The sequence below is a fragment of the Metopolophium dirhodum genome, chromosome 8 (genome assembly GCF_019925205.1).
Source record: "Metopolophium dirhodum isolate CAU chromosome 8, ASM1992520v1, whole genome shotgun sequence".
Taxonomy (NCBI): domain Eukaryota; kingdom Metazoa; phylum Arthropoda; class Insecta; order Hemiptera; family Aphididae; genus Metopolophium; species Metopolophium dirhodum.
In genome coordinates, this window is record NC_083567.1 from 30828760 (window position 1) to 30844563 (window position 15804).

Genomic DNA, 15804 nt, shown 5'->3' on the forward strand with positions numbered 1-15804 from the left:
TTTTATCGTATGTACTCATATAACATGCATATATATTTTATACATAATATATACTTTGTAATATACGAATTGCATAAAATAAACATTCGACTCTTCGTTTCTCCCGTAGAGCCGAATAAAAACTTGACTGCCAAAAAAAGCGCTTTTGACATTTTTATTTATTTATTTTTTTTGTTTTTTTTTTTTGAAAAAAATACTAAAAAAAATAAAACCAAACAAACAGTAATGAAAGTAGTTGGTTTTTATGGAAAGTTAAATAGCTCACGAGAATAGTACATAATATATTATAGAGGCGGAAGAGGAATGAAATCGGAGCTGTCTGTGAACTCAGTGCTACAATATAGCGCATGTACACGGCTAGACGGCGAGGAAAATAAAAATATAAGAGAAACAACAACAATCCTCCACCACTATAATATATTACCAAATTATTATAGGGGATGTCGGACATCTCTTCGGATCGACGAGTATATTTCGTGCTCGGACACGATGAGAATGAGTGTTTTAAAAGTAAACTAAAATAATTATCTCTATTAACGTTTTATTTGTTTGATGGGTTGAATTCACTTTAGGAAATAACATTTTTGAAAACTTTTTTTTTTTATTAATTTTTAGTGTTATAATTTTGTATGTTTTTACATTATTGGACGACAGCATAGTTACATTTTGAATTATTCATATTCCAAAACTGAATATTTTTCCGAAATCATCTATGTATAAAAATCTAATTTCGAACGAGTAATTAATAATTAGACGGATTGAGAAGTTGAGTGCACAAGTGGAGGGATTCGTTGCAAAATGTTCAAATATAGGAACTCTCTAAATCTCTAATACTGCGCGCTTATCAAAACTTAAGGTACTTGTAAAAATAAAATTACTAGTTGAAAATTTTGCTTTATTCGTAAAAATTCTCAGAGAACCTTTGTCCTTTCTCATTAGAATATTATATTGAACATGTGTGTTATCGTTCAAAAATGTAGAAATTTAAGGAATATAAATGTGATAAATCTTTTTGAGAAAGCTAGACGATGTTTAAAGAATCAGTTTGTGTATAATAATAGTAACAATATATTATGTAGTGTTTGACTGTACTAAATATTATTTAGACGACCATCATGGTAATTGAAATTATTTTCTAAAACATTTTAATTTAAACAATAACGATTTCAACTATTTCAATTGTTTGGTTTATTTTTCATGCAATTTACATTAATAATTATTTACAATATTATTAATTTGATTTCCAAAAAAAAAATAAGTTACATGTTATGTATTGGTTTGTGTGTTGTTTGTTTGTAGTCGTGAACATTTCCAGTGCACTTCTTACACAAGTAACGCATAACTAGTTATTACATTGGTAAAAAATAAATGTATTGCACAATTAGGTCCGTACACGCGGACAAAAGGGGAGATTTGTGTTTGTGGAGATTTGGTCCGTTTACCATTAAAACCATAACAATTTTATTACGCTTCGAGTTGTATATGGTATACATAACATCACTAAAAATAACGATATCCGGTCCTACTCCTCCGGTGCGTTTGGTAAGACGCTGCAGTGGACCGGCAATAAAGTAATCGACGAGGGTGAGTGACTGACTTAACGATTCTGTTTTATTTTCCGTTCGTTTCATAAAAGTTTGACTATAAAAGCGTATAACATAAAAGTATAGTAGGCCTTGAATCACGATTAAGAAATAAGTAGCGCTGTACTTACAGTTCTATTATAAGAGTGCGGGTGGATTATATCAAGAGAATCATGGAGCTTTTCTTGCAGCTTTTTACACGTGTAATTATATTATTATTCGTATAATACCCATACGCCATACGCGTAAACAAACACGCTTAACTCGTGTAGTTCTATATTTGAAGTAGACGAGTCAACCGATTAGATACGATGTATAGTTATGAAAATGTGTTATGTACCTCATTCATGCTGTATAGCGTTGGAGGATTAAACGATATTCGACATTGAAATTAAACTTAAATATAAGTGTGCCAAATACGACATCTGCAGCTGATAAACCATGCATAATATTAGAACAAATAATAATCATGCACGAGCTAACCACAGTTAAAACGTATAGGTACTCATATCGTTCACGGAACTATAATAGTCGATAAAAATTATACTTACGCCTGAGTAAAGTGTCATCTGGCTTGTGATGAAATAAAAATTACCAAAATCATTTTTTACTGCAGTAGCGTACCGTTATAAATATAAGTACATATTGTGTGATATTGTAAAAAAATATTCAAATTCTGATTTTTGAATTTTTAAATACACTTAAAGTCCATATTTTTGAATACTTGAGATTTTTTATACTACTTAAGAATGATTCTGTAACAATACAAACTTCTGTTTTTCAAAAATAGGAACCATTACCATCTTTTTACACTTTTAATTATTCAACCGGTATTTTTTTTTTAAGTTGTAGAAAAAATATCAGAAATTTGAAAATGTGGAGTTTAGGCATAAAAATTTTAAAAATCAAAATTCGATTACGTGTTCTATTAAAAAGAAAAATGGGCGTGAGGATTCTAAAAAAATCATCATCCGACACTCAGTATAATATTATACAAAAAAAGTTACCAAATTTTGGTTTTCGATTGCCTCGGTGGTATAATTTAAAGTCAATCTAATTTATATTATACAATAGCAACAACATATTTTGTGGTTATGGCTAAATAATATTATTAATATTGTGAAAACGCTATATCGGATAACACAGTAATATATTACATATTATCAGATAAAGCGTGGCAAAATTAAACACTGAAAAAAATCATCTTAAATCGTAAAAATAATTCAAATATTGTATTCGCACATGACTGTAGACAAATCATTATCGTTGTATAACAGACTGTTTATAACTAGCTTCACGCTTAGGTACACGCGTTTCATAAAAATAGCGATCAAGTTTAATATGCGCTAAACATTTTGTACCAATGTACAATATTATGATACACAGCCACTGCAGTAGACCAATATTGTGTCAGGTAAAATGTATAGGTCTGATAATTTTTCAAGGCACTTGTGTACAAGGAATTTTATTAAATCAATAATCGTATGTGTACATTTTTGAGTAAAAAAAGGTCCACTAGTAGGCTAATGAGTATAATATTGGTTGACACTAAAAGCGACTGATGTTACAAATGTAATTTGTGGTAATTATTGGCTTTGGGGCTTCCAAATATGTTCTTTATCCCATTCAAATCAAGGACTGGTACCTTGATGAGTTTTACTGTTCCGGTTCCTGTTCGGTTCCCAGAAAACTAAAAATTCTGTTTTGGTTCCGGTTCAGTTCCCAAAAAAACTAAAATTTCAGTTCTGGTTCTCAGAAAAACTGAAATTTAGGTTTCGGTTTCTTTTCGGTTCTTAAAAAATAAAAAAATTGTGACCTGTTTTTGTTTTATACTTATGTAATAAAATTTGTCCAATAAAAGTATCGGTTCCGGTAAGGTTCCGGTTTTTAAATTAATTTATATAAGAGTTTTAGTGAGGTTTTGGTACCCAATATTCATAGAGTTCCGGTTCCAAAACCAGTTTTTTTCGGTAAGGTTCTAGTCCCTGATTCAAGTATTATAATATTATATTATCTCTCTTTTTCTCTCATTCTCTCCGTGTCTCTCTAACACACACACACACACACACACTGGTGAAGACGCATATTTATAACTTTAGTTATATTCTCTATATAAGAATAACAAACAAACACAGTTTTTAGTACTTAAAATTCTAACGAAGTGTGTATAATTACGTTGTGGTATAATATTACACAATATTATATAGGTACCGACCTACATTGTTAGATCGAATAATTATTATATGGAAATTATGAAATGTGAAAATATTAGTAAATCAATATTAATAACATTATACAATCGTTTACAACAATTTTCCAACGTACGTGTAATTTTTGAAGTAACACAAAATAATATTGAATTAGGTATGTGTGTAGCCTGCAAATTATTTTATCGCGCGTAAAATGCTTTTGACATCGCATAATATATTATTAATAATGCGGCTCGTGTTATAAAACAATAGTATTAGTAGGTATATACTTAAGCTTATATAGGGCAGGTATTTAGTCAAAATCGTAATTTATATTTGATGTATAATAGGTATTGGAAGCTGAAAAGTATTTCATTTTTAATCAAATAACATTTGACTAATATAATGACGGTTCTAACCTTATATTATTATTAAAAATAAATATTTTTATTTCTAATTAATTGTCAGTTTGCTTTTTATATGCATTGCTTTTATAATGACCTCGTGTTTTACTTTATATTCTTCTTTATGAATCGCAAATAGTATATTTTATAATAATATTATATTATTGTATATTTATATTAGGCAGGTAGTTAATATTTTAAAATGTACATCATTGTTTGAATTAAAACTATATTAATGATTCAAAAATAATTCTTGCTCATGATTTTTGAGTTATCATAAACCTCAAATACGTGCCTATATAATATATCAGAACGTTATTAAATTCCTAACATGAATGGTAAATTATTAAATCAATACTCCACTGAATCTGTTATTTCCACGTTTATATCTTAATAGTAGGTATAAAAAATATTACAGAATTTCTTATTCAATATCCTGAATTGAGATGTGATACATTTCACTAATTTTGAAATTTTTAGTTGAATTAAACTAATTTCTTGATGGGTTTTAAGATTATTTTTTAAAGATTCTTTGAGACGTTATGTTAAACAATGCTTTGTTGTTTATGTAGGTACTATTTTTTTTAGTTCATAATAGTGATATTTTATGTTGAAACCATCATAGTATAGATGACATTTCGGTGTGGTAAATTTATTTTGAAAAAAAAAAACTATTTATAGGTATTATTATTTTATACAAGCACTCTATAATATGAAATTAAAAAATACTTTTTCGTGGTTTATAATCATATTTTTGTTTTTCAACTCCACAGTAACAATATTATGTTTTTTTAGAACTATTCGTTTTTTTTTTCGTGGTTGCACATACTTTGTTTAATATGCCATTTAAAGTTGAGAAACAATTTAAGGATTAATCTGTAGTTTTTGTTCCTTGATTTATAAGTAATATATATTGTGCCTGTATACTTTATCATATTATCATAGTAGACATTTTAATATTTCAACGTTTATGTCAAAGGGTAACTTGGTATATAGAATGCTAACAATTTACTGAATTAAAAAATGCGCTTTATAATAATAATTTTAATATTTATTTTATAACAAAAAATACAATCATCAGTTTATGTTTTAAATTCTATGTGTTGTAACGTAATATTTAATTAACTATGACCAAATTACTGCATACTGAATAAAATATATAAATATAAATATTAAAATAGGTACCATAATATATATAACTCAATTTAGTTCATTAAATTATACGAAACAAAACTGTTCGTATATAATATAATGTTCATATAGTTTTTTTTGACTATAATTTAAAAAACGATTATGAAAACAAGTATAAATGCAAGCTCTAAAGTCTGAAATTATCCGAAATAAAATAGATAGTTCATTAGTATATTATTAAATTTGTCGTTTAAAACAAGCTTTAAGTATACATTTATTTAAAGATATTGTATTGATTATTATCTGAAACCTGATTAACCTAAACGTTTGAATAAATTATTGTTGTCATATTTTCTGTATTCATAGGAAGTAACTCGTTGTTATTAAAGCTTTATATATAATATTATATAAATATAACAAAAATAGAAGAAAAAACAATTTGCAAGTCTCCAGTCTATGGAATAACATTATTATTATAAATCTTTATTATTTAATGTTATTATAATTATAATAGTTGTATAATGTAAATATATATAATAATTAATAATATATTTATATATTTAAACAAGAATAAATTTACATCAAAGTGGATATCTCATTATTTTCCCTTCATGCTCATGTTTTAATCTTTATTGAATTTTTTCCGCATGTGAAAACATTTAAACTTTATATTTTGTTTAGATTTAAGTTTAAAAATTAAATTGCTTTGATTTAGTTTTGAAAGGACGACAACATGTTCTCAGAGGATTCAAACATATTTTATGCTTGAAAACACTGACAAAGCATCTAAATTAATTTTTCTTATTTTCACGTGAAATGTTTTTTTTTCTTTTAACATATATCGAATTTTGAACGTTTTTTCATGTTTTCGGATAGGTATCTGCCAAAATATAATAATCGATTAAAAGTGTTTTTAACCAAATTTTCAAACAATAGTTGCAAATCTTAAATTTAATGAAGAATATTAGCGTATAAATAATTCACGAAAAACCCTATAAGGTAGCGTTTATACCATTATTATTTTATGTTAAATGCTGATACAATAACCATTAATTAATTATTTTTGATTTTGAATCAAAATGTTTGTTGGTTTCAGAGGTAGGTAGCTAAAAGCCACGCAATCAAACGTGGGCAGGTACAAGTAAAATTATTTGTTCAAGTGCTGTGCCGACGCACATATTAATTTGTATTTCAAACAAATGTTCCGGAAATATGTTTTATCTGTATCGTCTAGATTTTATACGAAAACAATTTTTTGGAAACGTTTTTAAACGTAATTTTAACAAATGATTTCACTTTTAAATATCATCAAATTATAGATAATGATACCTACTTATTATGGTTCTTTTCAATAAATTATCTTATTTATTCAGGGTAATGTGGGAGATCCATTATTATTGTATAGCTCTCACGAAAATATTATCGATTAAATAATACAACTAATAATACACTAACTATGTCGAAACCATGTATTTTATTATTTTTATATTCTTTGCTTAAACGTTAAACATGAATACCTTGCAAATTTTCTTCTTTCTTTTTTATAAACATACACACGACCACGTATTGATACGCGATAAGCGACATCCTGTTGATGCCGTTACCGATAAAACAGCCATTAGTCTCGTTTGAACCAATACCGACAACGGGAAGACAGCATGTTATCTGATTAAAGAGGAAACGTTGAAATATATTAGTTACAACATGTTTGACATATTTCCAGTTCGTAACGAGCAGTGAAAAATGTATAATGTATGAAAAATAAAATAAAGATAACAGCGTCTTAGAACCAACTTAGAAGTCATTATTTATTTTTATTCATTTATTGGAATATAATAGTATAGACGCCAAACGGCGGCAGTTAACAATGTGATAAATAAATGCGACGCAGTTAAAAACTTAAGGAAAACAATAATATTGTAGAAGTATATGAGGAAAACTTGAACAATAATATGTCCATTATTACAATTAGTTGTTTATGCTATATATTATATTACAAATAATGCTAACGCCGAAACATATATTGGCTAAAAAATATAAATAAAATAAGAAAGTTTTTTTTTACGTTAATAATTTTGTATACAACTACTGGTAATCTGAACGTATTTTACCTAGTTATGGCAGGTGGTTGGATAAGTATGTGTAATCTACATCAAATTAACGCAGTTCTTTATATTTTATTAAAAGTACCCATAATATTTGTATTTCTCAAATGTATTAGAGACTCGAGTTCACACAGGATAGAAAACCAACAGCTCATTATGTTGCGTATTTTATATTACTCAGAATATTACCTGCAGTTTCAACTATATAACACTTATACATACAAATCATAGGTAATATGGGGGGGGGGGGGATAGAGATACATTTTTAGAATTTTATCGAAATATCTTAAATCTCTCCACCTTCAAAAAAAGAAAAGTGACAACCATATTTGTTTATAATATGTCCATATATATAAATTTCTATTTATTATAATATAATATTATGTATATAATATGCTAATCCCAAAAATCCCAGTAAAAAATTGAACCAAAATGGTGTCGATTAGTGAAAACCGTATGCATATTCATATTGAACTAAATATTATTCATTTCAGTTGATTAACGTCTTTACATTATACAAAAATTGTGCGATATAAACATGTACTTATATCATAAATGATAAATCACAATGTACAAAATACACTTTTAAATTAAAGCGTTATGAAATTAAAATATTAAGTTGAAACTATTTACAAACTTCTTATTTTTGTCTGTTGATTTAGTGATTTTGTTGCTGGCAATTTTAATTGGGGCTGCGGTCTTGGTGGATTGATTAGATGACATTATTTTTCTATCTTATCGACAGTCCAAAGTTCACCTGACGAGCGGTGATTTTGGCTGTTTTCGTATGTCGCAGTTTGTATCTGTAAGATGAAAATAATATGTAAAGAAATTAAACAAATATGTAGAATATTATACTGCTGGTAGGATATTGTTGTAGGGTGCATCGGGGAATGGCCAGGTTTTGAGTAGTGGTTAATTTGATACCAACTAAATAGTAGGTATATTATATTTTCTGTTGCTTTGAGGTATCGATACAAAGACAACCGTCCAGTGTCAGATAAGTGCATGCCATGTAATTGTTTTTTTTTTTTTTTACTTTAGTAAATAATTTTAACGTAAAATTAAATATATCAGCTGGTACGCATCTTATAAATATACATGAGATAATTGCATTTAAAATGTCATTATAAAATCTAAAATCTGTTGTGTGACCATAATTTATTTACGAAAATATTTTACCCGTATTATGTATAGGTTAGGTTAATAATATTTATATTTAATTCTTACGGAACGTTTTATAATTAGTTATTTATTAATTCAAATCAAAATATTAATTGATTTTGAATCTGTTATGGTAATACGTAATAGCCTGTTGTAATCAAACGTTGAATTAAACGTACCTATGCAAGCATGATCGGATTATAACAGATTGAATAAATCCAAATCATTGTTTAGCGTTAAAGTCTCTACTACAACTGTAAAATATTGAAAAAATATGCGTTTATATTGAAGGTCAATAGTACATTTTTGAAGTGCTCAAAATGTTTGATGGTTCAACCATAAAAAATTCTCCCAAAATGTTTTTGGAATTGTAATATGTTGAATAATAATTGAAAAAAAATAATATACTTGTATAACTTGCTGTTTAAATTGTGTATAAACGTCTTGCAAACATTGTTTCCTTAACCAACTCCCATACACGTGGTTCGAGAGAGCAAGCATGCTGGTCATACTGCTGAATTGTGTTACCTTGGGCATGTATCAACCATGTGTGGACGATCAATGCATATCCAGAAGATGCAGAATTCTACAAGTAATGGGATTTTTTATTTTAAATGATATAGATTTTTACTGTAATTGACGTGGCGTGACTCTAATGCACGGTAATAACGACTGCTTACAGGTGTTCGACGACTTCATATTCGCATTCTTTTCACTAGAAATGATCGTGAAAATGATCGCCATGGGAGCGTACGGCCCTTGCACATACCTCGCAGACTCCTGGAACAGATTAGATTTTTTCATCGTCATCGCAGGGTACGAAACGATATTACAATACGTTAATAAACTGTTATCATTTTACTGTTTTATTTCGTACCGTAATATTACAATAAATCATGCGCGCTCGTGATTAATGGGTTAGCCTATGGGTTTTAAAATTCCCGTTGATCACGCGGATTAAGCGTCGTCGTTTCGCTATTTACCGCACAATATAATGGGTTGGATTTTTTTTTTTTTGTTATTAAAATTTTTTTTCTCTTGCTTTTCAGTGCTTTGGAGTACTGTTTAAACGTGGAGAATATAAATTTCTCTGCCATACGAACAATAAGGGTGCTGAGGCCGCTTAGAGCCATCAACCGAATTCCAAGTGAGTAGAATATTTAGTTTTCACATTAAATTGTCCAAGTATGTGTGTGTGCGCGCGAATCATTAACAACGGTCTAATACAATAAATTATTATAGGCATAATGAATTATATTAGGTGTGCAAACACATTTATAAATATATAATAAAATGTACGACGAAGAGTATGTACTGATAACAAAATATGATGCAGATGATCTCATAATATTATTATTCTCGTCGGTTTTCTCTTTTTGACGGATTCCGTTGCCATGGCATTGACCACATGACGCGTTCTGTACAATAAAAATATATTTGGCTTATCGAAATTCAATATCGGGATTCGGCTATATAAATAATCTCTACGGTGGCATGTTTTATGAGTATATACTGAAAATTAATCAAGCAAGAAGACAAACCGTCGTTCGGCTGTGACGTAAAAATAAAATAATAATTTCACGTCAGCCATTTAGCTCACCAAATTTATAAAATATCACCGTTTCAATTTTTGACATAACCTTAGATTTGAAAATATTTACGACATTATGGTTTATTACACAATAGGTACACATACAGGCATATAGGTATATACAAAATAAACCGTATCAAAATATATAAATAAATGTATGAGTGTTGTAGTACAAGTGATGACAATATGTTACAAAGTTACGGACATTTTTAATCTGAAATATTCAAACAGGTAATACATAATATTATTGTTATAAATGTACAATGTTAACAAAACTAAAACTTCGAAATGGAAAATAAATGTTTTAAATTCTGTATATTAATCTAAAATCAACATATTAACGACAAGCCATAATGTTCAAAAGTGCAAAAACGATAGTAAAAATATATAATCGATCTATTGTCAGAAAACGTAGATAATGTTTAGTCAAACGAAAACAAAAATACCTTTGTTTACATACTAAATGTTTATTATACCACTTCACAAGGAAACCCTCAATAAACAGCGTTTTTTATGTATATAATTTGTAATAAAATGCTTAATTTTTTTTTTTATTATTATATTGGCATAGATATTTGTGGTTGAAGTCTTATTGACTACCTACTGTCATAATATGTTGGACGTATTAAGTACCTTATTGGGACTTTTATTGGGCTCATAAATAAAGTGTCTTCTTTTTTATATTTTACAACAAATAAGGTAAAGTCCTATTAAAGTGACATTCAAACATAGGTTTTAACAACTTGATTAATAATTATTACTAATAAAACAAAATATTGCTACATTTTTAAAATTTCCAACTATGGCATATCTTATTAAAACTTATTCAACAATTTTCTGGTTCTTCGTATCAAAAAATGTTTAAATTTAATTTATTAGGCCGTTTTATTAAGCATTCCCCAAAACAAAATGATTCTGTGTGTCACATTATTATTTATTAGGGTAGATTATATTTCCATCTACAAACCAAGTAGATTTTAACAAACTTAAGTTAAAAAACTATAATAATATTGTCCATCTAAATTGGTGAATAGATATATCGTTTGACAAATTGTAGAACTGATTGTTTATTTTATGACGTCGAATCTAGCTGTACGAAAATTTCAAATAAAAATAAAATGTCTTCAATATTAGATGATATATTATGTAATATGGAACAAAACATATTAGGTAATATTTTTTTTAAATACAATTTGTAATGTTTATTTTTTGTTTTTATATCTCACAAAATAATCGTTCGATTATCTATAACATGCGAAAAGTTAGTGTTTGTAAAGCTTGAACGAAGCGAGAAATCAGCAAACGCTGTTGTTTGCTCGAAAACTATTTTTATTTTTTTTAAACATCGTTTGTGGGATGTAATCATGCTCCAATTCTTTCTTACGTTAAGTTAAAATATCGAAAAAATTAAATTTTGTTGTCAACAGAGAAATATACATGTACATATTGTCATACGGTCGTGAGGGTTAAGTTCCGTATCCATTATTTATAGGTTTTTATTTTTTTTTTTTATCATTTCATGTATTAATAATGATCTTATTATAGCAGTAAATCGATTGCATTTGAACTTTTGAACTTTTGTATTTTTAATTTAAACAAAAGCTAATTTATTTTATGTTTCTTGAAAAAAACTACCAACATAAGAGAAGATTTTGATTACAATAAAATAATGTAAGTAAGTCAATATTAAAACTTAAAAACTGAAAAATACATTTGAAATCATTTACGTTAATTTAGAAAAAAAAATGGCATGAAAACTGAAATGGTATACAATTTACCGGATAACTCATGCCGAGAAACTGTTTGGCTGAATTAAGACACTTTTGTGTGACAAGTATAAAATTAATATTTTCGTCATGATATTTATTATTTTTGTTTTGTGTAGACGCGGTTTAATCTTTTGAAGTTTCTTTTAATAAAATCTGTAACTTTTGAGTATCTACTATATGAGATTTGATATTCTATTTGACGTTAAAATATTAAGGTTATTATTATAATCGTACTTATTTCTATAATTTAAATAATATCCATAATGCAAATCTTAATACTTAATACTATAATAGTTTATAATGTAATAATACAAAATAATATTCTGTTAGCATAAATATTAAATATCATAATATCGTTAAAATAATTGGAGAAATTGTATAGTGTATATTGCATTATGTCGAGTAGTGGTTTTTGTGTCTAGTGGGAGTTCACATTGAAGGAAGATTGAGATCGTATCTAATCGCTCGAGTTTAATACAAAGTTCGTTACTATATAAGACGAATACATTTTCAAAATAATTAATTCTTCATTATTGTCATGAATAATTTAAAATCCTACACCGAGGATAGCGAATAAACACTCGGCACTATACGTACTAGTTTCGTAAATTGTTTCCTCAATGTATTATACGGTGTTACATAATATAGGCAACTTCGATACATTATTGTGGCGAGGAACAACGTCGTTATATTAATAACCCATTCAGCACGAACCTGTACATTGTTGTGAAGTTTGTGGCTAACTAACTTCATTGTTACCTATTCCGGATATTATTTTCGTTTTGTACCGATACATAATTGGTATAAAAAGAAAGTAATTATTGATAAAATTTTTTTCTACCGATCTGCACTTTTGTGTAGATAAATTACTACCCTTTAAGTCCCGGACATGTATTGTTCCCAACCAAAACACGTAATGTCGTATATTGTGTAAATTAATAATATTAATGATACCTTGTTCAAGTGTAGACTATTATAAATGAATAACAAACACACTATACGGAATTTCTCGTTTAGTTCTTAAAAGCAAACAATAATATGACGTTTAAATATAAAATATGGAAAAACAATTACAACTCTGGAAAAACAAAAAGTACCCATGTAATTATTCTGAGGAAATACAAAGTAAACTTTTAACAATATAAAATAAGCCGTTTATTATTTTTATATTTTATTCTTGATATAATTTATTACTAACCCTACCTATGACTGCGAGAAATGGGTCTGAAATCTCCATCTCATTTAATTTTATTCTATACATTTTCAAAACGGTGAACCACACATTTGTGTCAGTAAGTTTTCAATAAATACAAGAATAGAAATGAAGATCAGGATTTGGAAAGGCGTGAAAATATATTCACAAATATGACGTGGCTTAGTAGGAAACTACCTGCCTACTATAAAATAAAATTCTGGTTTAGTGCTGAGAGTCATATTTGATAAAATACCAATATTATATCGTTTATAACTTTTTATGTTTTAACATTTCCAACAAATAAAAAAAATTCTTATCAAATGAATACACGTTATCCATCGACATATTAAGTTTGAAGTATTTTAATAACATTTAAATGTTTTAAAGTACCATAAGGCAACGTCAAAGTGGTGTTGAATGTGCAATAATACTAAAAAACACTAATGCAAATCTGAGACGACGAATTCACTTTTCAGAGATTCATGATCTAGGTGATATATTATATTTATACTGCCATATAATATGTATGACTCTGAAGTTGAGTATATTTCAGTGCATAGCTTTTTCTTTTGTCTAATATCATATTATTATCTTTGGTTTTTTTGGTAGCTTAAAAACTATGAGATATTTTTAAGAAGGAACATATTTTTATATTCAGCAGTTGTATTGCCTTAAAAAATATCGGTTAAGTCAAAGATAACGAATTCATCTAAAATATGTTTGAAACATATCATTTCACATTTTTGAGTGAAAATTCAGTAACTTTTGTATATTTACGTCACATTTAAAGACAATTTTAACCATTGAACGGTGGAAAACAGTTTCTGACGGAGTTTATGATTCGTCAATAAATAATAATTAAAAAATATTAAACTTGTTTTACAATCAATACATATTTTTGAATTGTAGTACTTTACACTAGTCTAAGACTTATCTTGGAGATTATAACATATTACAAGACTAGAGTACCAAATATTTCGTAACATAATATAATGATCGTGCTCAAATCAAGTCCAACTACTTAGTGGTGTGATATATTTTTTTGGTGTTGTGCGTATAAGAAATGATACAATATGCCATGCTCAGCTTGTTTAAGTGGACTAACAGATAACATAAAAACCAGACCTAATTCACTAAAAGCACTTAGGTATGTAGAAAATAAATGACTGAGCCTTAAAAGTAGACTTAGGAAAAGGACATAATCAATTACCGAAGGAACTACGTTCAACGATGTTTTCTTCATTTAGTGGTGTGTAGGTACCTATTTATTTCATGTCATATATGTTCATTTGGAGTAAGATGTTGTCAGAAAAAGTGTGACCGTACAAAATGACGAAAAAAATTAAAAATGCCATTCGGAATCACGAGTTGTTGAAATTTGGTATTTTGTACCAAATCGTATACGTTTTTTTTGTTCAATTAATATGTGCCTATTGGTACAATAGAATAATCTTATAAATCAAATTGGATCTTAAAATTATAGAGTTGTTATATAAAAAAAAAAAAAAAAAATGATAATAAGGTTCACTTTAAACTTTATTAGTCGTAAATCATAATAAAACACATTATAGGTACCTATAGGTACTAAGTATATTATACAGTTGAATTGGCCTACGTTCATATTATAATAACGATGATAAAAATTCATATGCCTAATAGTAATGTGTTTTAATGTGTCATAGATCATTTAATAAGAACTTACTTTAACTCTTTATAGACCTAAACTACAACAGTGCAACGGATCATAAATCTTGAACAACTTGAATTCGATAGCTAAATTGTGTCTTTCTACAGACTGACTTTCCGAACAATTTCCTTCCCGCACAAGTTGTTAAAACTTAGAATGTCATTCTGAACAGCATTCTCAGTTATCTGTCTACGTTAACTCCGCTAACAACATTTTAAAGCATTTTCAGTCGCATATTTTATAACACACAATTTAACACAACAGCAGTTTTCGTGGTGTTGCCCAGGTATCCATATATATATATATATTATATATTCAAAAAACCGTGTACGAAATGGGATCAAAAAGTTTGTGGTGTATTTCCGAACCGAAGAAGTGATGTCATCGTGACGGCAAACTATGCGTCTATAGCGTTGACGATGTGGAAAAATATACAAAAATAGTCAATAATGTCTAACGCTTTTATATATAAATAGAACGAAAATACCTGAAAATAGTTTGAAAATTTCGTATCCTTAGACATAATTCTTATGTAAATATTTGATGAACATTTCATGTCCCCACAGTTATTTACTTTTGTACCTACCACAACGAATGAATTAAATCGATTTTATAAAATAAAATAAAAAAACTGTCGTTGCGTAAATATATCCGTTTTCCGTAATTTGTTTTTGTTTCAACTCACGCAAAAGCCAAAATAATGTAGCATTTCGAATACACGTATATGTATATTTGCTATTGCCTTGAGAGTGTATTGGTACCGGTTTTTCGAATTTCCCGCAATTCTATAAAATTGGACAATTACATTTTAGTTGCTACCATAATTGTAATACTTTTCCACTAATCTACTGCCGGATACCTATTTCCCGGGGTTGATAGGTGTATGATTTCATCAAAAATGACATCACAGAAAAATCTCGCACGCCTCGTTGACGTGTGGGATATTGATAATTTTTTTTTATTTGAAAGAAAATAACTTTTTTCAG

The 15804-nt window shown here is 27.9% G+C and overlaps 1 protein-coding gene across 4 annotated transcripts in view; it reads left to right on the forward strand.

Annotated features, from left to right (window-relative positions):
• LOC132950081 (voltage-dependent T-type calcium channel subunit alpha-1H-like) overlaps positions 1-15804 on the forward strand; it is a 311428-nt gene that overhangs the window by 79438 nt on the left and 216186 nt on the right. For 3 of the 4 annotated variants that reach the window (XM_061021301.1, XM_061021304.1, XM_061021302.1), the window contains exons 3-5: positions 9056-9168; positions 9259-9392; positions 9626-9723. In XM_061021301.1, coding sequence (XP_060877284.1) covers positions 9056-9168; positions 9259-9392; positions 9626-9723 — 345 coding nt within the window. Of the gene's footprint in view, positions 1-8975; positions 9169-9258; positions 9393-9625; positions 9724-15804 lie in introns of those variants that run through there. The other variant, XM_061021303.1, reaches the window with a different exon arrangement.